The sequence below is a fragment of the Seriola lalandi genome, unplaced genomic scaffold, assembly GCF_002814215.2.
Source record: "Seriola lalandi dorsalis isolate HSWRI2012SDOR001 ecotype SW California unplaced genomic scaffold, Sedor1 jcf7180002054874, whole genome shotgun sequence".
Classification (NCBI taxonomy): Eukaryota; Metazoa; Chordata; class Actinopteri; order Carangiformes; family Carangidae; genus Seriola; species Seriola lalandi.
In genome coordinates this window covers 478278-501955 of record NW_019525427.1, presented here as the reverse complement: position 1 = coordinate 501955, position 23678 = coordinate 478278, and the positions used below count along the sequence as shown (strand labels likewise).

The 23678-nt window shown below is 41.1% G+C and overlaps 1 protein-coding gene across 2 annotated transcripts in view; it reads left to right on the top strand.

The window, feature by feature from the left end:
• Window positions 1-23678, top strand: part of LOC111671296 (chloride channel protein 2) — a 142664-nt gene that overhangs the window by 82559 nt on the left and 36427 nt on the right. For both annotated transcript variants that reach the window (XM_023428396.2, XM_023428394.2), the window contains exons 10-15: window positions 1082-1183; window positions 2346-2430; window positions 4104-4259; window positions 16277-16346; window positions 17487-17597; window positions 21579-21792. In XM_023428396.2, coding sequence (XP_023284164.1) covers window positions 1082-1183; window positions 2346-2430; window positions 4104-4259; window positions 16277-16346; window positions 17487-17597; window positions 21579-21792 — 738 coding nt within the window. The remainder of the gene's footprint in view (window positions 1-1081; window positions 1184-2345; window positions 2431-4103; window positions 4260-16276; window positions 16347-17486; window positions 17598-21578; window positions 21793-23678) is intronic.

The window sequence follows — 23678 nt, the reverse complement described above, 5'->3', positions numbered from 1 at the left end:
TGATTTATTTTCCCGTGCTGAAGCGAATAAGTAATAGATCATAAAAAGTCAATCAGCTGCAGCTCTTCTGCTGGTCGTACCTCACCCACCTGTTCCTCAGCACCTCTGGGTGAGCTACCTCCACCTGGCCGTACCTGTAACCCTGCGTGACCTCAAACAGTCAAACAGTCAAACAGACCTCACCCTCGCTCTAACCTGTACCCTGACCCCCCCCCCCCCCCCCCCCCCCCCCACACACACACAAAAAGGGACACGTGCAGTGTTTTCCTCAGCCGCGCCACGAGGGCAAAGACTCCCTCATCATCCCGTTCATCATTTATTCAGAGGTATTTGACGGAATTAATAATGCAGAGAGATAAATTTATAAGCATTAGCTTGTCTGCGTAGCTGTCTGAGTCTATTCTTTCTCTCGCTCTGTCCTCTTTCTTTTTCTTCCCGCTGCCATGAAGAGGACTCCCACTGAGCTTTTAAATGCATGCTTATGTAAACCTCCTTTTCTGCTTTATCTCCCACTCCCCCACACATCCCCATCTGACTGTATGCTCTCTCTCTCTCTCTCTCTCTTTTTCCTTCCAATGTTTGTCAATGTTTTTCCCTCCTCTGTATCGACAGCATGATCCTCCTACATGTTTTTTCTTCCATCTCTCCTCTCTCCTCCTTCCTCCTTCCTCCTTCCTCGTCCGCACTTTCTCTCCGTCCTGTGTGAGTCTCTGGATGTTTATTTCCCCCTGGCGTTGACGTATGTCTCGTGCAGTACGTGGATTATATCCTGCTGTACGTTACGGTTCAACCGCATTACATCTGCACCTTCCACTGACGTCCGCCTCCAGCCTGTCGGAGACTCATTACATTTGCATTGTTTTTTTTTTTTTTTTTTATTGTGGCCGTGTGCAGAGGGGAGGAACCTGTGGAGGCGGATCGAGAGGGAAAATGTTTTTAATTGATGCTTTGATTTGTTTATACTTGAACTAATTTATTCCATCCAGGTTCAGTTTGACCACACATTCGTCTTTTAATGCCAAAGCCCAACTCAATGTGTGTGTGTGTGTGTGTGTGTGTGTGTGTCTGTCTCTCTCTGCAGTATTGCCAGTGGTTTTGGTGGAGCTTTGTTTGTTTACCTGAACCGACTCATTGTGCAGTTCATCAGGAAACAGAAGGCCATCAACAAATTCCTCATGAAAAAGTACGTAGATCTTTTAAACGCAGTGTTGACATGAATATTCCAGTTAAATATTCTACTGTTTACTGACAAAACTCCTGTCTTTTTAAATTAAATCCAGGCATTTCACTTGCGAAGCAGCAATTTAACATCTAACACACTGATGTGATGTGTTTACTCCGCCACTCAGATTTGCAATTATTTTGATTATCAGTTAATTGTTTGTTGTCATTTTTTTAAGGATTTCTGCTTTCAGTGTCTCGGTTCTGTATTTGAACACCGCAGCTGTCGTCGCTGATGCTCGTTTGTAGTATTTATTTATTTTTCTTGCAACTAATCAACTGCAGAGAAGACAATCTGCTTCCTGTTTACACCGGCTCGTACATGTCCAGTGCACGTACCTGCACCCGCACCTGTCTGAAAATGAAAACGTAGTGGCGTGGACGCAGCCTTCGCACCTGACATTTTCTGTGTCGACAAACATCAAGAGAAGAGTGACTTTAAAACTTTATCAGGATTTTCGTCTCAGTTCATTCATGGAGTCAACTCAGAATTCCAACAAATGTTTTAGGTGACTTTGTTGGATCCGTGCTGCCTCCAGCAGAACTGTCTTTGTTTGCTTCTGATTCTATAACACGTCACAACATTAGGAAAAGTGACCAACCGAGGTGTTTAGAAGATGTGATAGCATTTAGTTTTTATGTTGGTATAAAGGAGATCACGCGTACCTGCTGTGCTGCTCTAACACTCGTGCTCTGCTGTGACAATGGCTGTTATCCAGTATAAAGGAAATTACCTCATATAAATAAAGTCACACCGTGCTGATCAGCTGTAAGTTCACATGGTTTGTTGTATGTTATATAATAAGATGCACTCACACACAAACACACAGCCATCAGTGTGAAACCTTGTTGCCGTGACATTAATAATGAAAGCAACAACGACTGTTGTGTTAACTCCCTCATTCACACACTCTGAACACTTCAGCTGATTTCACGTATTGATGTCGACTGAATCAGCAGCATTAAATTCTGTCTCTCTCCCTCTATCTCTCCCTCTCTCTCCCTCTCTCTCCCTCTCTCTCTCTCTCTCCCTCTCTCTCTTTCTCTCTCTCTATCTCCCTCCCTCTCTCTCTCTCTCTCTCTCCCTCCCTCTCTCTCCCTCTCTCTCCCTCTCTCCCCTTCAGACGTCTGCTGTATCCTGCACTGGTCACTTTACTTGTTTCCACACTCACGTTTCCCCCTGGCTTTGGACAGTTTATGGCTGGCAAGGTAGGTCGTGTGTCGCCCCCCCCCCCCCACACACCCATTAATCATATACTGTTATTATTATTTTATTTCTTATTAATACACACTTCACTGAGGCCGTTTCTGTAATTGAAGTGTGGAGTAGTTTGACATGTTTAATTCAGCCAGAGGATGTTTTTCTTTTGTTCAGTCAGAACTAATGTTGTAACGGAGGGGAATGAAATAAAAACTAATGAGAGGAAATGTATCAACGTCTCATCTAAACCATCAACTGAGAAAACCCAATACATTTAAACTGATGTCAGAACTTTATCAGAACCTCTCTGCATGATTCCTGTTCTTACATTTATTTATTTTATTTAGTTCGATCCCCCATCAGCCGCCATATTGTAACAGTGGCTACTCTACTATCTACTACTAACGCTTCAATGACAACAGATACATCAGTACACATCCATATCACACACACAACAACCAGCACCAACTCCACATTGAGAAAAGAAAGTTTACAATTCAATCTGTTAAGTCACAAAAAAATAAGATATATAAATAAATCAGCATTAATGTCAGTGTGGGATTGTTTTTTAATATTCACATCGCAGGTGAAAATGTGCTTCGTCTCCGTACACTGGAGAGTTGGGCGGGTGTATTGTCCTTAAGCTCCTGGGATGACTCATAAGTGTGTGTGTGTGTGTGTGTGTGTGTGTGTGTGTGTGTTCTCTCCAATTATACTCCCTTCATCTGTCTAATTATCAGAATTAGAAAAGGAATATTCTATGCATCCTCTGTCCTCATGCGCATGAACAGCACACACACACACACACAGGCACACACACACAAACACACACACGCACACACACACACACACACACACACACACACACAGCACTGAGAGGGTGAGTCAGGCTTCTGAGGCTCTAAATCTGTCTACACTGACCCCCTCCTCTTAAAGCACCACTCCAGAGAACACACTCCGAGTCTCCCTGTATCTCCAGTCCCTCTGTCTTCCTCTCACACTCCTCCGTCATTACCAGTGTCTTTTAACACTGAACCGTAGACGGCTTTGTGGTTCTGCCCGTCTTTAATTTCCAGCGATATCTTTTAATACCCTTTTTCATGCACATCATCTCCTGAGCTTGATGAGCCGCAGCTCTTTATTTGCATTTAAAGTATTCTTATTTCCGAGCAGCAGTATTTACATTTACACCTCCAGTCAAGTTTTAATGCAGTTTAAGGTCAGAAGAAAGGTGAACGGCGAACGCAGTCTCAAGCATCAAAGGGAATAACAGATATTTACTGTGCAGCTCTAATGTTTGTTGTGTTACAGTATTTTACAATAGTTATCACCACAGACGTAATAATAACTGTTATACTGTAAAAAGTTTAGGTTAAAAAGTTTGTCCAATAGCAGCGAGGAGAAGTGAAGCGGAAGCAGAAGTCTGTAGAAGTCTGTATTTTAAAAGGAGATAAATGAGACTTCTGAAAACGTCCATTTCATTTATTTAATATGCTGAGTTGCTTTTAATGTAGACGAGTCTGACTTCACGCTGCGTTGTTGTTAGTGAATAATTTCCTGCTCTGTGTTCACCGTAAAGTTTGGTTTTATTCAAGACAAAAAGAATGAAATTTAGCTTTTTAGCTTTTTTCTTTCGGTGGTTTTTAGTATCTTGATGATGTCACTTCCTGTGGCCCCGCAGCTCACCCAGAAGGAGTCTCTGGTGACGTTACTGGACAACCGCACGTGGGCCAAACAGGGCATCGCCGAGGAGTTCGACTACATCGGACACTCCCAAGCCTGGAAACACCCGCAGGTCAACGTCTTCGTCACCCTGGTCCTCTTCATCGTCATGAAGGTAGGAGATTTTAAATTATTTCACGTCAGCTATTACAGACAAAAGTATATAATAATTAAATAAATATATAAAGTTATGTTCCCAGGAGGCCATTTAAAGTTTGGGTCCAAAAAAAAAATCAGGTATAACTGTTGACGGTTAAAATAACAAATATCACCAGCGGCAGATTGTGTCTGCAGTTGCTAAATAACTTTTATTCCACAACAGCTTAAATGAAATGTTTGCTCTCTGCAAACTGGTGTCTGAACTTGGCCAAAGATTGTTTGTTAGAAGAGACACATCACTCTGTGTATATATACGACTGTCTCGTTTTCTGGTCCAGTGTCTCGTCTCCACAAAAAAATCATCTCATGCTGCAACAATTCCAAGAGAATCTCCGACTTCAACTTTTATCATATATCTGTTCTGGATTGATATTTTATCCTTATCAGTGAGGCTCATGCTAAATAAGGTGGAAAAGTAAGTGTCGGTTATTGTGTTATTGCTAATGTTTTCGAGACATTTTTAACATTTTAGAACAACTCTGTGGCTGAACCGACCTGCTCAAGCTTCTCGACCAACAAAAGCCGATTACACATCTCAGAGTTTCAGAGATTTAGAGCTTTAGTTACTTGCAAATGTTGACAACCAAACTTAATTAGAGTCAAGAAGGGATTTGAAACTTAACTAATTATATAAAACTTCTCTCAACTTTCAAGTATAGATCATTTGTTTTCACTTCAAAGTCTAGGTTGCATAAGGGGAAAGATCTAAAGATGTAAAAGGAACCGAGCTCAGCTCTTCACGATGATGCAAAGAGAAAACGTCTCTGATATATATAGTTTGTCACATTTTCAGAAATGCGCTTTTCAGTGATGTTTATACCGTTTAGTGGCAAAGCGGCTGTTGGCGAGCTTTAAGGTTGTAGGTGAGGCAAGGAGACGAGCTGCAGAGTCCGAAATAATAGTGAGGATAAAATACATAGAACAGTCATCATTAAGAACAGCAACTGGTTTTCCATCTCAGCTGGGAGTGACAGTATATCTGAGGTTAAAAGCAAAAAAAGCATCTATATAAACTCTTTGGATCCCAGCTGATTTGATTCTGCCGAGGTTAGAGACTGGAGGGGGAGGTGCAGTGAAAGTATCAGTACTTGGCTCAACTCCCCAGAGTCTCAGTGAAGAGGAGAAAAACAGCCACTGTGATATGAAGTAGTGCAACCAAGCCGCTGCTCTCTTTGGCCTGATGACCAGTTACTTTTTATTCATTTTTCTCCTGTGGAGTAGAAGATGTTTGTGCCGTGATTACATTGGCTTTTTTTTCTTTTTTTATGTGACCTTTATTTACTCAGGCTGCTCTCTTCAGCTGAAATGAAATGTCCTTTTCGAATACAAAAAACAAAGGTTGTAAATCTCCCCTCACTGCATCAAGAGGCGTGTGTGTGTGTGTGTGTGTGTGTGTGTGCTGCTGTGGACTTCATACAGCAAGTAAAGTACATCAAGAGAACCCAAAAGTGCAAGTGGGTGCAGAACAGAGCGCTGCTGGGCTTTGTGGCTGTGCATGCTTGTGTGGGCAGTTGGCTGCAGGCAGATTTAGGGAAATAATTTTGAAATGTGTTTCCTAAACTGAATCTGTTACTGTCCTTGACATTGAAAAAAGTTTTATTTACTTTTACAGAAAAAGTACATGTAGTTTTGTCAACTAAAGTTACACAGAAAATGATGTTGGTTAATAAAGTATCACTTTTTCTCTGAGATGCTTTGGTAAAAACGCACAGCACTGTGTTATGTTAGCCATGTTAGCCATAAGTTTGCCAATTGCTAATATCCATTCTATTAAACACTTTGGTGGCTACAGGAAAATAATTATTCCATTAACATATGAAGGTTTAAATAGGAATAAACCACCTTAAACTCTTTGTACACTACATGTTATTATACCACTATACTGCAAGGGGAGTGTTTAAAGACAGGATTATATTAATATATTAGTATATTAATAATGTTTAGCCTCCCTCCCCACTAAAATCATTTTTTACAGTCCCTTACCAGAACATTTCAATGACTTTATGACTCTTCTCTATTGTGCTACTTTTACACTATTTTTTAGCATTCACCATTATCCGCTAATTGTAACCTGTGGCTAAAACAGCAACTAGAAGTTACACAATCGCTTTAAAGCCCCTATGGATAGACATAGTTCTTTATTTTTTTATTTTATTTATTTATCGTTTGGTGCTTCTGTTACTTTTCAGTGTGTTTTGTTATCTGTCTTTTTTTTCTTCTACCACTTGGAGTCTCCAAAGTCAAATATTTTCAAGTTGGTCCTTTAATGTCAAACCAAATAAACTGAATTGAATTAATAAAGAAAACATAGCACTTTTTATAGATGGCTGAAGTAGATTAAGTTGATTAACTGCACAAATAACTTCAGAACAAAAACACAGCTCCATCCACAGATGAGTTGAACTACTGCCAAGCAACCAGCACAGCAAAGTGTCGTTAAAAAAAACAAAAAACGGTGAAACGAGCTTCCACCGCTACCCAGAGGCTCCGGTTTCAACGTTATGTAAGCACAGAAACTGATGGTGCGACAGTGCGTACTGCCGTAATGTAACCGACTCACTGTCTCTTTTGTCATTGTGTCTGAACAGAACAACAGAGAACGTCTCTCTCAGCCTTTTGTCTGCCACGAATTTCTTAAAAATGACTTGTCAAAAACCTGATTCTGTTGATTTCATAAAGCAAGCTTCACTGATTCAACTCTCCTCGATGAAACCCAGCTGTCTGCTCTGTCATTCCTCTGTGTGTGTGTGTGTGTGTGTGTGTGTGTGTCCTTGAGCAAAATGATCTGATGGCTTTCAGCCTTATTCCTCTTTGTGACGTCTAACACACAGGGGGTGTGTGCATGTTCTTGCATTTATGCATGTGTACGGTTACAAAAGACAGATACAGTGTTTCCTATATGTGACATACATATAGGTGAAACACATTCAGTATAAGGACAAACACACACACACACACACACACACACACATATATATATACACACCACTTTTTGATCACCCACCTGCACAAATGCCATCAAGCTGCTCTCAACATCTGTGGGCATGCACTGACTTGTGTCCTCTCTCACTCACTTACACACACACACACACACACACACACACACACACACACACACACACACACACACACACACACGTACACACCAGAATCTCATATGACACACACACAGCATTCAAAGTCAGGCTGTAATGGCTCTGTCTAATTACAGCCTTTGGTTTTCCTGGATTCAGCCTGGTGATTTTCAAAAGGGGTGATTGCTCTCTCCCTTTCCCTCTTGGTAATGAATGGTTCTTTTATTCGCCTTGGCAGCCATCTTGTCTTGTTGCTCCTTTTCATGTCGAAAACTTGACGAAGGCTCCCGTTCCAGCTGCTGAACTTTTCAAAATAAAGGTGCGCGGAAGGCGAAGTTCTCGTTAGCAGGTCAGCGAATCAAGCCGCTAGAGATACTTTAATGACATGTGGTTTTTAACGGCACAGAACACGACAAACACAAGACACCAGGTCAGAACTGAGTGTGTGGCTGCACTGTGTCTGGTCAATGTGCGAAACTGAAGACGTAATTAAAAAACCATTGTGGAACCGCTGTAAACAACTACTTTAAATCGTTGAATGGCGCAATACAATAATTAGCATATTCATGACATCATCATGTATTTCAATAAACTGTTTTTGTTAACAGAAAACGGAACAAGTATGAAATGGTGACTGAATCGCAGCCCATTGAGACCACCTGAAGCAATAGAATATCTTTCCTGTTTTGTCTGTCACACAGCGCACAGCCTCCGTCTGGGAGACAAACTGCTGCTCCGCCTCTCTGCCAGGTTTGGTCAAAAAATCACTAGATTTATCACGAGGTGCTTTTTAATTTAAAGAAAAAAAAGTCCTGTCATGGGACGTAATAGAAAGTGTTTTCATCTTGAAAGAGAAACGGCCCAACATTTGGCCGACGAATGGAAATCACGAACCCCAACTGTATCACTCACTCACTCAGTCATGGACATTCGGGAATGTAGTGCTGCAAAAAATGTGTCCTAAATTGAAAAGGCTGAAGATCGCTGCACCTGTCCTGACAGTTTTTGTGTATCTGAAGCTTTTTAAGCACACTCGAAAAAACCTGCAAACTAATTTAGCATGCTTTGTGGCTAAGTGCTATTTTCAGTGGTGGGCAATTATGCGCATCAACAGCTCTTAATACAGGTGTGTGTGTGTGTGTGTCCTCCAGCCTGTGTAAGTCCTCTGTTATCTATCAGTGTGTGTGTGTGTGTGTGTGTGTGTGGGTGTAAGTGTGTGTGGGTGTGTGTAAGAGTGACAGAGAGCTGGCGGGACTGTAATTGGAGCGGGAATAGAAGATGGGCCCCTGAGGGTCCCATGAGGGCCCCGGGCGATAGACTGTCCTCTGAATGTGACACAGAAGCACAGACGTCTCCCAAATGACTGACAAATTAAATAGAATATAAATGTCCTGGATACTGCGTCACAACTGATACCCTTGACCGAAGTATCCTTCAGTTCTCGCTTATGTATCTCACTTATGTTCTAGTGTTTTTTCATTCCACTCTTTAGTTCCCCCCTTTATTATCTATGTTTATTTCTAAAACTGAAATGCTGAAATATGATAAACGGCAATTATCATAGAATAGATCAATCAGATTACTTTTTTCTGCCATTTGGAGCTGTATTTAGAGTAATACCGGCAATCTGATCACATTCACAATGAAGTACTCTTAACACTGTGATGAAGCTAGTTCTGGATGCTATCAGAGAATAGGCTAACGTTAGCGGCTCTGTTCTACTTTACACTTTCATGGCCAAATTCGTCATCCAAGACATTTACCAAACACATTGATTGGTCCTCATGTTAAAAGTCTTAACTTGTAACTCTAAAAGTGAAACATGCACTTGACAATAGTCTACGAGCAATTAAGCATTTAAAATTGGATCATGTAACTTTAGCCTCTTTAGCGTCTTTTAGCATGATATCATGTCTGTATGTAGGGTTCTCGTTTTTAAAGGACTCAGGTAGAAACATCAGAAAGTCAGCCAGAGACAACGTTTTCAACCAAATCACTGAGCTGACATTAGCTCCTTTAGCTAGTTAGCTGCAGCGGCTAAATCTGCTAGCAATAGTCGTCATTTCAATCAGCAAAAACTGACAGTCGCTGGCTATAAATGAGAAACCTGCTTTTGTGCACAACTGTCTCAAGGACCCACTATTTCAAAATTTTAATATTTTGAGTGGTAAACCTGCCAATGTTATTAGCGTACTGTAAACTGAACAGCACAGAAAGCTTGAGAGACGTAGCAATGTTAACTTAGCTTGGCTTAACAAACAGTCAGCTTTCATTAGCATAAAATGACACAGTGAGAGTTTGGATAAGAACTTTTTTAATTAAATAAGATAATAAAACATGCATGCATCCTTCAGTCTGATCAAATTCAATTGAGGTGAAGGATTTTCGATATCAAAAATATGCAATTAATATGCAGTTAATGTAACTACACCATATCTCATGGTTATAGGCCGATACTCTCCTGAATTCAATGTGCAGCTCTTTTCTGTTTCTTCCTTAAGAGTAACAGCAGGACCAGGTGCTGTACTTATTAAGCAGTACAGCAGCTCCTGTCTTTACATATTCAAATCTTAACCTCAGTGGCACAGCTCAGCAGAAATTGCATCGACAGATACATTTATTCAGCTGAACAAATTATATTGAAACATTCTGCAAAGGTCACACTACTAGTATTTCCTGATTTATCACCTCTGTGGTTAATATCTAGTCAAACATTAGGCATCTTTATTTCTATAAGGGTTATGGTCATGGTCAATTGGCAATATTTGCCTCCGTTGTTAAAGGAAATTTGAAGTAGGAGACAGGACATGAAGACTTCTGTTGCTACTGCTGCACCATTTTAAATGTTTGAATAAACTCAGGTGAGGACAGTCGCTAAGCCTCCACAGCACACAGTCGTAGACTCTTATGAAACAACCAATCAAACATGAAGATGCAGCTTTTTCCTTTTCACACCATTTACTATCCTCAGCCTCTTGCTTAGCTCTCAGACTTTGATTGGCCGTTCCTTGTTTCTTGTTCAGAGTCGGTCACCAGCTGCAGGAGAAAAATCAAGACTTGTACAGGCTTGAGTCGTAATGTAAATTGGGTTACGTAATAACAAGGGTTGATTATCAGGGAAGAAATTAACAGTCTGTACCTCCCCATAATTTGCATAATCATTTGTTCTGATTTGTCCGTTGCAAACACCCTCACTTAAATCCCATTTTGAAAGTCAGTCATATTGGTTTGTCCTGGCTGTGTAATTGTCTCTAGACACCAACGACAACAGAATCTCTTTAACTGGATTTATAGTTGAAGCAAGGGATTAACAGGAGTCCTGCCATGGATACCAGCAACATCCGATTTAGAGATTTAAATTAGGGAGCAGTGAGTGGAGATGGTCGTGTTACCGTTAAGGTGCAGATTACTCAACCTTTCTTTGACTTACTAAATTGTTGTCTTTGCTGTCAACAATTTCTGCTAGTATTGGAAACTTGTTGAAGAAAACACCATCAAACGCTTTGACAAAACACTAACCCCAGAGCCGCCGCAGCCTTTACACAGAACTATAAATCCAGCTTTAGGAGTAACACCTTTTTCCTTTATCATTCTGACAGTCGGTATTAACTGCAGTAAGGCTGGTGGAGCTAGCACTATCTTAAATGTGTATCAAAGGGCCAATAAGTAGTATAATAAGTATAGTAAAGATGGAGGCATCATTAATAATAAGGCTGATTCCTAAATGAGCTTCTTATCTGCCATCATGCATTTGATTTAAGCACAAAGCATCCACCAAAAAGACAAACTGTTTACCTGCCTACATGTGCAAGTATGTGAGGTACATAGCTGCGTATTACCCAAAGCACTGACGCTAAATTAATTTATAATTACACATAAAGTAAATGTAATAATAAAGGGGACATTGCTGTTTAGTCAGACATTCTGACTCTCAGGTTTCCTGGTTTCCTGAGTCAGTTTTGGCATAAACAGAACTTGGGTCCAATTCTTGAATCCAACTAAAATTATATTTTAAAAAGCAGCTGTTGTTATATTAGCTCTGCAAATACATGTCTAATCATGTCGACTGATGAAAGCTTCGTCACATGTATTGACTGAATTTAATTATTTTTTCCTCTGAAATAGTTTAGCCCTGAAGCAGCTCTATAACTTACACTGCAAGTCTCATTAAAGCTACCGTCAAGAATTCATGTGGGTCATTAAGTAATTTTTAATGGGATTTTAATGCAGGAGCTTTTCATGTAAGAGGTTTCCTTGTTCACTTCTTCTTCGTTTAGGGTTTGAAACCGACAACCCAACAATCAGGTCTCGGCTCGCTTTTGTTGCCGCGACTCTTCCCGCTTCCTCTGGCGGTTCATCGAAGTCCTCCTTCAGTTGGAGGTCACAGATCCTCATAAATTTTGATGGTTGTGCGCTACCTCAGTGAGATGTACACTTAGTAGATTACATTAGATTAGATTAGATGAAAAATTAATGATTCCTCCAGGGGAAAGTGAGTCATTGCTGCTGCAAAGAATTGGATATAGCAATAGTTAGGAGGATATAAATAGAAATTGAGCAAATAAAGGGCATAGAAATATGTCTGGAAAATGCTAATGTGTCTCGTCAAAAACGATCAGCTCTCAATTACACTGTGATACCATGTCAATTTGAAAATTGCTCAAGGAATCAGACATCAAAACTACCCACCTGCTTGTTTCCTATCATAGTAAATGTGCTGCAGACTCCGGCTGTAAGACCTTGTAAACTCCAGCAGGAGTTTCAGCAGGACCAGGTTATAACCTTGTAAAAAACACTCGCCTATTGAGTTACACATCAAATCATGCTGATTCTATTAGATAGGAAGGTTTAGATGAACTGAGATTGATGCAATGTTTTTTTTTTTTTTTCAGTCATGTTATAGACAAATGATCAAGCTGTTGTTATCTCTCTTGCCCTTGAAGACAGTATAGTCTGTTTAATACTGTTGTTTATATATAAACCGTGTACTATCAGGATGCTGGAAGGAGCAGAGTCAAGGTTGCAGTGACTCACTTCCCATCCACGTTTTTATGACAACTACAGTATAATATACAAGTATATGAAAGTGCATGGAAGCACATTGTGTTATTGAAGTAATAGCACAAAGTCAGTGTGACTTCATCACAAATGCATCAGTATTCACAGGAGACTCCACTGAAATGTCATGCACCGGATGTTGTTTCTTCTATGTAAATGATGCACAGTGTGGTTTCACAGTATATACAGTGTGTCAGCAGGATGATAGTTCATAAGTATTTCCCATATTGGCAACAAAACATAACAAAAGAGATCAACAAGAGCTTAACCAATGCCGTTCAGTTCATAAATGAGCATATCTCCGTCTTTTGGATGTGATTTCTTTCTCTTCGGATGCGAACCAGTTTATTGACGGTATACAAAACATATTATATGCAAGATTTATTAAAAATACATTAACATACGTAGTTTTGATTGACTTGCATTTTTCATTACCGCTCCTTCTATTAACTATTCAACCACCCAGCAAAGCACTGTCAGATCCCGCAGTGTAAAAAGACATAGGGCGCAAATGGAAAAGAGACTTCACTCTTTTCAAACAGGAAATGTAACTAGTAGTTAGTTACTCTGCAGATTAAGATTTTGGGCAAAAATATATTAAATAAGTTCTTGGTATAAATGTATAAATAATATATACTGTATTTATAACATGTTAATGTATAGATAATGATAATAATAAAGTATCTTAATATACTATAGTAGCTACAGTATTTACTGTACTGATACAACAACAACACTGAGCACAAAAAATACAAGACTTGAAGCAGCGTAAATACATGTGGGCCCAAATTTCTAGCCGGAGGGGAATCGAGTCTTTATGCCTATTAGTCCATCTCCATGGCAACCTTGAGCTGTGGGTCACTGTAGCTGTAGCAGACAGTGAGAGAAGAAGAAACTGCAGCCAGCGTCCTGTCACACTCACCTGTGCTCAAGTGGCTATGAGTGTGACTGTGTTATTATGAGTAAACAAGCAGCTGGTTCAGATTACACTGTCATCTGCAAACAGCAGAGCTGCACTTCAGGGCCAGTGTGTGGTACGACATGTCCTCCAGCTCTTTGTCATCACCTGCACCATGTTTTATGATACGGCCAAATTCACAATTTATTTGATTATATTTACACTTTCTTCATGTCAGCCTACATTTGAACCAGTTTATTATCATTTTACAGGCTCTTGTTGTCGGTTGGTTGTTGCCATTCAGCGTTTCTTTAAGCAGATGTATTTTTATACATTTTTATGACGTGCTAAGATCATTATTACACACTGTGATGATCTACTCTCCTGTAGGAGCGTCTGTTTACAGCAGCTTTCAGTTACTGTGGAGTTTATGGGCTAACTGTAAATTCACAGCAGGATTAGATTCCATTGTTCTCCGCTCAGTGTGGTTTTGACGTTATGTCCCCACAGCTTCACTCGGGGGACACTCGTGCACACACACACACACACACACACACACACACACACACTCTCTCCTCTGAGTTCATGGCCACTGTAATAAAGTTAAGCCCATGTTATGACTTCCCAGATCCTTTAAATCTTTCTTGCTCTTATGAACGTTGTAGTCGTGGTGGAGAAAGAGAGGGAACAAGAGAGGAAGGGAAAGACAATACAAGAGAAGTGTAAGGAATTATTCCCTTGGCTGCCTCATTGTCGCACGAGGCTTATTTTGTCTATTCAACTGGTTGTGCGTCTGTTACTCTCTGGCACCCGGCACCCGGCCGTTCAGCACGGAGTCTGTGTCACAGTATGTGTGTGTGTGAACACCTACGCACATACAGTATGTGTGTGTGTGTGTGTGTGAACACCTACGTACATATGTGTGTGTGTGCAGCGCAGGGTGTGAAAACGGCGGCAGTGTAAGGTTACAGAAGGAGATCCATTACTTCACCATGGCAGCCGGCCTTAATTACAGCTAACTATAGACGGAGCAGAGGGAGCGAGAAGAGATGGAGAGAATGGGAGGCATGGAGGGATGGAGAGAGAGGGAGCAATGAGTGTAATTAAAAAGTCTATTTGAAACCGTGAGATTATTACATTGATGAGGTTTGTGTAATGGCTTGTACAAAACTATAATTCCTACTTCTTACTGTATGCATGCAAACATAGATGGACTGCGCTTTTCTAGTCTTGACGACCGCTCAACGCTCTTTCAGTCACATTCACCCATTCACACACATTCATACACAGATGTTGCATCATGGGAGGGCAATTTGGGGTTCAGCGTCTTGCCCATGCAGACTGGAGGAGACGGGGATCGAATCGCCAAGCTTCTGATTAGTGGACTCGACTGTTCTCATGATCCACAGACGTCGTTTCATCTTCCATGTTTATCTTTGACTGTATCAACACCAGGAACTTAAATTTCTCTGGTATTCATCTCCAGAATTTGCTCCTTTTTCCTTGGGATAAGTGCAAACTTTGAAAAAGTTTCATCTTTGCATGGATGCTCCTAAATTTGACTTCAGGTTCAACGTGAGCACAATTTGAAGATGCTGTCACACCTGTTTGGTTTGGGTCAGACACGTCTCGCATAGCCAGACCTCCACATTGCTGTGTCAGCACTGGAGAATGGCCTGTCTGCACCCATTATCTTTCCGCTCTAGGGGGGAAAACACAGTTAAAATCCACCCGTTTCCACCTGTTTGTCACTATTTGAGATGAACAAGGTCCAGTTCCAGTCTCGACTAATATAGCTGATATTCTGTTGTTTCTTTATGAGCTCTTTGTGACACCAGAGGAAATAAATCAACACATAACACCAGAATTTAATTTCCCCATGTGGCGCTGATGATGCAGGATGACATCACTAAAACTGCAATCAGAGAGTTTCCTGTCAGTCCTTTTACCTTTGTATTTACAGCTCTTGGTTGGTTTTGAAATCATGTGCGGATCCCGACTACTCGAGCTTGATTTCTCACCTCAACATCAGCAGACTATTTCTTTGTTTTTTTTTGTGCCAATGTCTTTTTGTAATAACACAAATGTGGGATGTATAGCTCTTTTATATTTCTTGACCTCAACGTTGTACACCCACATGAGAGACAGCAAGCAGAGACCGTACGAGGAGAGGGAAGTCGAACTGCAAAGTACAAACCAGCCTGTTGTCTGGAAATAGAACAGTCGTGTGAAGTGTTTCAGCGTGCGCCTAGCCGCCGCCAGTGTGGGCGTTGTACATAGAAAATAGTAGGGCGGCATTCGATGGCGGTGTGTTACGGCCTTTAGATCAACAATACTGATTATTCATTAAAAACTGGTGAAGCCAGTGTCAAGGGTATAAATATTGATCACAAATTTACTGTAGAATTGATTAATATTACGCTGACTGTGTGGAGCTAAAGTTGAACTTTAATGAGAGATCTCTAACATCTGATGAGTCCAGACAAATGTGCATGGATAATGATTTTTCTACGTCTTTTCAAACATAAACATGTCAGCCTTATATCATATCTGTTGAACGTAAAGTTAAGCACGCAGAGACACACACACACACACCTGACAATACTGCTCACTCACTGTCAGTGGTGACATTTACCTTTTTGTTTGTCTTTTCTAATTAGCAGTCTCTTCTGCTCGCCTGGCGCAGTGTCGGCCAATCGGCAGAGACCGCTCATTACCCAGGGTTCATTTCAGGGTCTTTGTCAAATGAAGAGTGAAAGTGACAGCTCAATCTAACCTCAGCAATAAGCCTCACATGGCCGCCTCCTCACTGCTGGTGGAGAGATTCAACTTGGCTATCATCTAGGGGGCACACAGGATGGTACTTTGAAGCTAATTGAAATGCCACCCTGTTCTTTCTTTTTATGTCCTCTCTTTCTTTATCTTCCTCTTTTTATTTCTTAGTTCTGGATGTCTGCCCTGGCCACCACCATCCCAGTGCCCTGCGGAGCCTTCATGCCAGTGTTTGTTATTGGTAAGAAGCAAATGGTTCTGTGTGTGTGTGTGTGTGTGTGTGTGTGTGTAAGGTTAGTGAGAGTGGATGTGTGTGTTAGGTAGAAATGTGTTATTTACAACAAGTAGGAAAAGTTTTGTTTAAAAATACATCAGTCATTATGTTAATTAAATTAAAAACTTACTTTTACCATATCCTCTTAACATGAAAGGAAACTTTTAGAATTAAATGAGAATCAACACTGCTCTTATTTCTGTACAGTAAAAATGAAGCTACAGCCAGGAAATCTTAGCGTAGCTTAGCACAAAAGGCTGGACACAAGGGGAAACAGCTAGCCAAAAGTCATAAAATCTTCCTCTAAAGCTCACTAACTACCACATTTTATCTCATTTGTTTTGTCCTCACAAAAACTGAAATGTAAAAATGACCTTTTACCTCTCGGCAGAACCAGGTTAGCTGTTTCCTGTAAAGCTAAGCTAACTGGGCACTGGCTTTTGTTAGCATAACAACAATGAGAGTAGTATCAATCTTCACCTCTAACTCTCAGCAAAAAAGTGAATAAGTACAGGTACATTTTTCAAAATGTTGAACCAAGTGTGCCAAAAAGCTTTAACACATTACTGCACTGAATTACTTTCCTTCAAACATCAAGCTAGCTGAGGAGAGTAGATCTATAACGTAGCAAAGCTTAATGCTCAAACATTGGACAAAATGGCTTCTGTGAGAGGGACAGAAATGTAATTGTCATGTTAAGGCTGTAATACCTTAAAGGAGCTAATTGTAAGTTTTTGCAATTGCTACGTAGCCGACATTAGCATTAACAGCTGTTTACCTACAGTCTAGAAGAAACGTTGCGAGTTTAGGATCAGACTTCATTCTCCAGTGGTGGAAAGCTTACGCCACCGTTAACTCGTGTCTCTATCATGTCTTTTCTTCCACTGAAGTTAGCATGCTAACCAGCTAGCCGACAATCACCACCATTTGTAAGAAACTATGTTCGGCAGCAGAGAAAACTTACATTCATTCATTACTTATTTGGTCGGTTATGAGGCCCAGTATTGATTCTGAGTCTCTGTTTCTTTGTGTGTGTGTGTGCGTGTGTGTATGTGTGTGTGTTTGTGTGCGTGTGTGTGTGTGTGTGTGTGTGTGTGTGCCTTCTAGGGGCAGCTTTTGGTCGTCTGGTTGGAGAAAGCATGGCAGCCTGGTTCCCAGATGGCATTCACACAGATGGCACCATCTACCCAATAGTGCCAGGAGGCTACGCTGTCGTGGGTAAGTTAAAGAGACAATCAGTGCAGATTCTCTGCTCTAATACCTTCCTCTTTTTTTCCCCCTTTTTTTCTTCTATTTATTTCTTGAAAGTTGTTTTTATTGTCAGATTCAGATCATTAAAATTTAGGGTTTTGGCACTTGCCACTTTTGTGGTAACTACAAAATTATTTCTCCTTCTTAAGCAGCTCCGCTAAGTGATTCAGTCTGTTTAAGATGGAAACTATACATTTCTTTCATTTCTTTTTTTTTCTTCTTCTTATTAGGTTTTTGTGCAGAATCAGCCTTTCCACTTTTACCCTTCTTTCCACCAGTCATAGAAAATGAATAAATGTGAATATTTCCTACAGCTCAATTTACAGCTCCAAATTGAGACTCTAAATGGACCCAGATTAAAGGAGACATAAAATATGATCAGACTCAAACACTTGAGACAGAATCCAATTACATTTACAAGATCGCCAGGTTAGACTCAACAAAACATTCCCCTGCAAAAACAGTTCAGACACCAGCAGACAAAACTCAAAACTTGGTAGTAGTACTCAGGTGCTTATATCGTACTAGAAAGTTTAGAAGTCAAAAATGCAACTTGTTGTGTAACTTAAAACATCTGAAGTAGAAAGTAGCTGTTTTTTGGCTGTTGCTTCATAGAGGAAGATCAGGATGGAGAGGATGTAATCAGATATTACATACAGTTTATATGTATGTACACTCAGCAAGCACTGTATTAGGAACACCATACTAATACTGGGTAGGGCCTCCCTTTGCTTTCAGTACAGCCTCAGTTCTTCACGATGCACATTCATGCTGTGAATATTCTGCCGTACCACATCCCGCAGTTGTTGAGATCTGGAAGTTCACTGAACTCACCGTCGTGTTCATGAAACAACTTTTGCATTGCAACATGGAGCATTATCATACTGGAAGTAGTCATTAGAAGATGGTAAACTGTGGCCATAAAGAGATGCACATGGTCAGCAACAACACTCACATAGACTGTGGCATTCAAACCATGGTTGATTGGTGTTAAGGGGCCCAAAGTGCCAAGAAAACACTCCCCACACCATTGGCCCAACACCATCAGCCTGGACTGTTGACACAAGGCAGGTTGGGTCCATGAATTCATGATGTTGGTGCCAGATTGTGACCCAACCATCTGCGAGCCTCGGTAGAAATCCAGTCACTTAGATCACATTTTTCCCTCAACATAAACATCAACTGAAGCTCCTGACCTCTATTTCCAGGATGTTATGCACTGCACTGCTGCCATATGATTGGCTGACTGGATAATTGTAATACAAATTATAGGAAGGGCCCATTGTTTTGCTCCTGTTCTCTCCAGACATCTCAAAAATCTGTCATTCTCGTTATAGATATTGATTATTCCCAATCATAGTTAGCGCTTGGTAGCAAAGCACTTCTAAAGGCACTCAAAGATGCTTTACCCAGATAAACAATGAGCAAAAATAGGGAACACAGGAAAACACAGCAGCAGGAAAAGGAAGAGTAAAGTAGGTGAGTGTACAACTACAGTAAAACATGCTCTCATATAAAAGCATCGGTGATAGAGCGGGGCGTTAAAAGTTAAAAGCAGCTTTAAAAAGCTGAGTTTAGAGTGCTCTCATAAAGCTGGGGAGGGCGGCAGAGTGTTTAATGTCCATGGGGAGAGAGGTCCAGAGGGTGGGGGGGGGGCAGGGGGGGGGGGGGGGCAGCGATGGACAAAGCTCCGACACCACAGGTTCGGTGCTTGGTCGTCCGGAGGTTTGAATCAGATGAGCAATGGTTTCGTGCAGGGGTGTGATGGAGGAGGAGATCAGAGAGGCCGGGTGGGGGGGTGGGGGGGTGGGGGGGTGCGTGCTGTGGAGGGCTTCGTAGGTGATTAGGAGGATATTGAATTGAATGCGGTGGGGGTATAAAAGCCTCCCAGTTGCATCCTCTTGCTTCGTGACTTCAGTCAGAGTCCACGTTTCAGCCCTGTTTGATTTTGGTATGTAACAGAGCGAATGAAGCGGCACATAAACGGTTTCGATTATATCTCCTGAACTGCTGAAAAGGATTTAACAGTGAAGCAACTGCAGGAAAAGTTTTTATTGACAGTTTAACTATGAAATGCGAATATAACACTAACTTTTGTCCTATCCCAAAAAATGTAGCAAGCATTAATGGGCAAAACATATAAAGGACAGATAAAAAGATAACAAGATATTTAATTATACTCATCAGATCCCATCGAATTACTTTTGTCATTTCAGTGAATTCTTACATTTTAGGGTAAAATGGATCACCGTCCTGTTGTTGCTAGAGCTCCTGGGAGAATATATCTTCTTATGGATATCAAAACTTAAAATAAAACACTGGAAAAGTGTAAAATAGGGGACCTTTAACAGCGATCAGATAAGTTCTGGTATTATCTAAAACACTTAGAAATGACTTCTGTTATTGTTCCTATTCCACCTGATTATGAAATAGTACAGACTCTACAGTGTGATGTTTTCGGCAGAAAAACCCTTGATTTATTCTTGTCTTGCGGTCACCAGCTGCCCCCCTCCCCCCTCCCCCCTCTGTAACCACATCATTTCCATCCTACCTGAAGTTGTGCGTCTAATGAGATGCAGTGTTGTGATTCCCCTCCACTGTGCCACTTGTTGACAGCCGCACTGATTATGCCGCTGTTGCGAGTTGGCGACGGCTGTTTTTCTGGGCTGCTGATGTTGTTGTGCTGTGGCTGATGACTCAGTCCTTTACAGGCCTGACACTCTGATGAGCCTCTTTCAACTCACAGCGGAGCTCGCTTTAAGGACTAAATGTTAGGCTGGGCAGAGGGAGCAGCAGCATTTATCTGAGGAGGCAAGGCAGACACACACAGGCTTAATTAACTTAGGAGACAGAACAGTGAAACCTGCCTTTGTAGACTCTCTCACCCACCATCTGTTTCTCCCTGCCCCCCTCTCTCTTTTCACTTTAGTTTAATGCTTTTATTCTTTCTATTCTTTTTTTTTTTCCCCTAGTGTTCATCTCATTCTTTGGATTGGACTCATCCATTTTCTCTGCTGAGCAGCGAAGGCTCACGTCGCCTCATGCTGCTCCGTCTGCTTTAATGCAGCTTTTATATTGCTGTTTTTTTCTTTCTTTTTTTTTTTTTTTACAACACTTTATTGAGCAGAAAAAAAGATTTGGAAATATTGAGGTTCCCTTTTGTATTGAATTAGCTGAATAAGTTGATTTTTTTGCCGTATGAGAGGAGGAGAATGTGAATTAGGTTTGCTGGGTTGGGAGTATATAAAGGAGCAAGGGTGATTGGTCTGGTCAAGGAAACTTATAAAGGGATGATAACGTTGACAGCTTGAAGTGGGGTTTTATGGATTGGATCAATAATGCTGGATGTACAATATATTGTATGATCTGACCCATGAATGTTCCAGTATTGGACAGATTGTTACGCATTGATTTCCTGCTCTTTTTTCTGTCGGTAGGAGTATAAATGATAATAAGATAAAAATGATGAAAACGCTCCAGTAAAAGTTACATATGATATTTATCAGCCTGGTATTAGTCAGTAATTACTCCAGTGTCACAGTCACATATACACCATCGTAAGGAATATGTTATTATCACACTATTATTGCGCTGTATACGCTGTTTACTTTATTACTGATTTTAGGAGGTTGAGTCGGAGCTAATCTCAGTTTTATCCATAACAATACATTGTGAAAGTGAAAAATCTCAGCAAGTCGTTAAGATATGTTTTTATTGATCAACAGTCCTCTCTCTTGTGTGTTATGGAGAAGTAAAAATATTATTTATTGCACTTGAAATATTGAACTGTCTGTCATTTAGATGGATGATGCCCTTGAACCCCCCCCCCCCCCGCCATCTTTCAAGGACCCCTTTAGATAGCACCACACCTGAGCTAAACGATTGCTTTTATGCGTTCTCTCTCTGTTCTTCCTCTCACCCAACTGTCCTCTCCCCCTCCACCCAAAGGTGCGGCGGCCTTGTCGGGAGCGGTCACCCACACGGTTTCCACCGCAGTCATCGTGTTCGAGCTGACTGGCCAGATCTCCCACATCCTGCCGGTGATGATAGCGGTGATCCTGGCCAACGCCGTGGCCCAGTCCCTGCAGCCCTCCCTCTACGACTCCATCATCAGGATCAAGAAGCTGCCCTACCTCCCAGAGCTGGGCTGGGGACACCACGAGTACGTACTGCAAAATTAATTAATTACTAAAAAAAAATCACAAGATATTTTTGTTGGTGCAGGCATCTGACAAGTCACCAGATCTAGCAAGAAAGCCTCCTGATTGGATCACTGGATGAGAATTCAGCGATTACTTTTAGAGGTTTGATGAACTGATGTGTTGGAAACAAAACATTTCGACCTGTTGTTGACTCTAGATGAAAAGTCAGGCTGTTCTTCATCCTCTTCATGCCATTTTCATTGCAGTTGTGCAGTTGTGTGGCTAAAATATATGCAAAAGGAACGTATGAATATCCAGTTACTCGTCCATATGGCGTACACTATGTACTACAAGTGTATTTGTGGAGGTTGCAGGCCAGTCAGTTTTGTTTGAGTGTTACTGAAAGTTTCTCTTTGCTCTGCAGAGGTTTATTTCTTTAACTGTGGAAGGTTAATTAGTTAAATAATGGTTTAGAAACAGTGTCTGTGTTCCTAGTTCTTAATGTAACTTTTTAATAGTTAAAGCTGAGTGCACACTGAGTCTTAATGGTCTCAAATATTGCTTTTAATTTAGGTGTTTGAACCACACACAGCACATTTTCTTACTTTCAGGGAGCATGTGGCGGGTTGAATTCGCTTTGCAAAAAGACAAACGTGGGTGGAGGTGCCTGGCTCGGTGGTTCTGCTTTACATGGCTTTTAAATGCCACCCCACATTAATAATTTATACCAACCACAAAATACTGAATGGGATTAGCAGCTGCTTCGTGTCCTCCGAGCTGTCTGAAGCCGCACAGAAGCGCTATTCATTTAATTGTTTGGAAGCAATTATTGTTATGGATGTTGGCAAATCGTTCGGTGGAGATGATAGTCTGGGTGCATCATTCACAAATTGGGAGTAATGAGGGAAATTTTTCGTTTCATCCTCCATCTGTTCATCATTTTTCTGTGGTGGCCCCCCCCCTCCCCCCAAAGAGTTTCGTCTCTGTCTTTCACTTTCTCTGTCGAGCCGCAGCATCCACCTCTCCGTCATCTATTGCTCTCTCGCTCCATCTCTGTAGCTCTGTCACTCCTTATCATCCCAGCCTCTCTCCCATCCTGTGCGTGTGTATGTGGAAAGGAAAGAACTTGAGTCCAAGCCAAGTTGCATTGTGGGTATTGTAGTCTCTGGTTCTGCTGCATCAATTTTGATCGTTTTATTACCTCAAAAGGAGAGTAAATGGAGTATCCTCTTAAAATTGTCTTGCAGTGTTGTTGCTATTTGAAATGTGTGCCTGGTGTTAGCATACCCTTGTTTTGGAGGTGCATGGCAGCGAACCCTCTGATTGCCACAGGGTATTTTGCACTCTGACCCACCACACAGTACGTACAGTAGCACATGGTTGTGCAGGTTATCAAGGGCAGTTTAGGTGCAATTTCTTTTGGTTTACCTCCAAAGAAAGTAGTTTAGATCATCTGTCTGAACTGTTGGTGTGTTCATAAATTCAGTATCAGTGTCATAACTGATAGAATGAACGTTGCCAAACGACAAAAACATAATCAAAGTTGTAATAAACAAGATTTATCCTTTAATTTCAGTGTAATTCTGTCTCTGCAAGTTTGTTAAACTTTATCAAATATTAATAATCCAAGTTTCAACACATTTAAAGGGGACATATTATGCTCCTTTTCAACAAGTTTGAATAAGTCTCAGAGGTCCCCAAAGCATGTATTTGAAGCTTTTTGCTAAAAAATCCACTCCGATCCTATATTTCAGCATGCCTGTAAACCCCTCTTTTTGAGCCCTGTTCAGAACAGGCTGTTTCTGTGTCTGTAGCTTTAAATGCAATGAGCTGTGCCTGACCACGCCCCTCTCCGGAAGGGGATGCCGTTCGGGCTTCTAGCACCGTGCTCTAATGTTTACGGTGA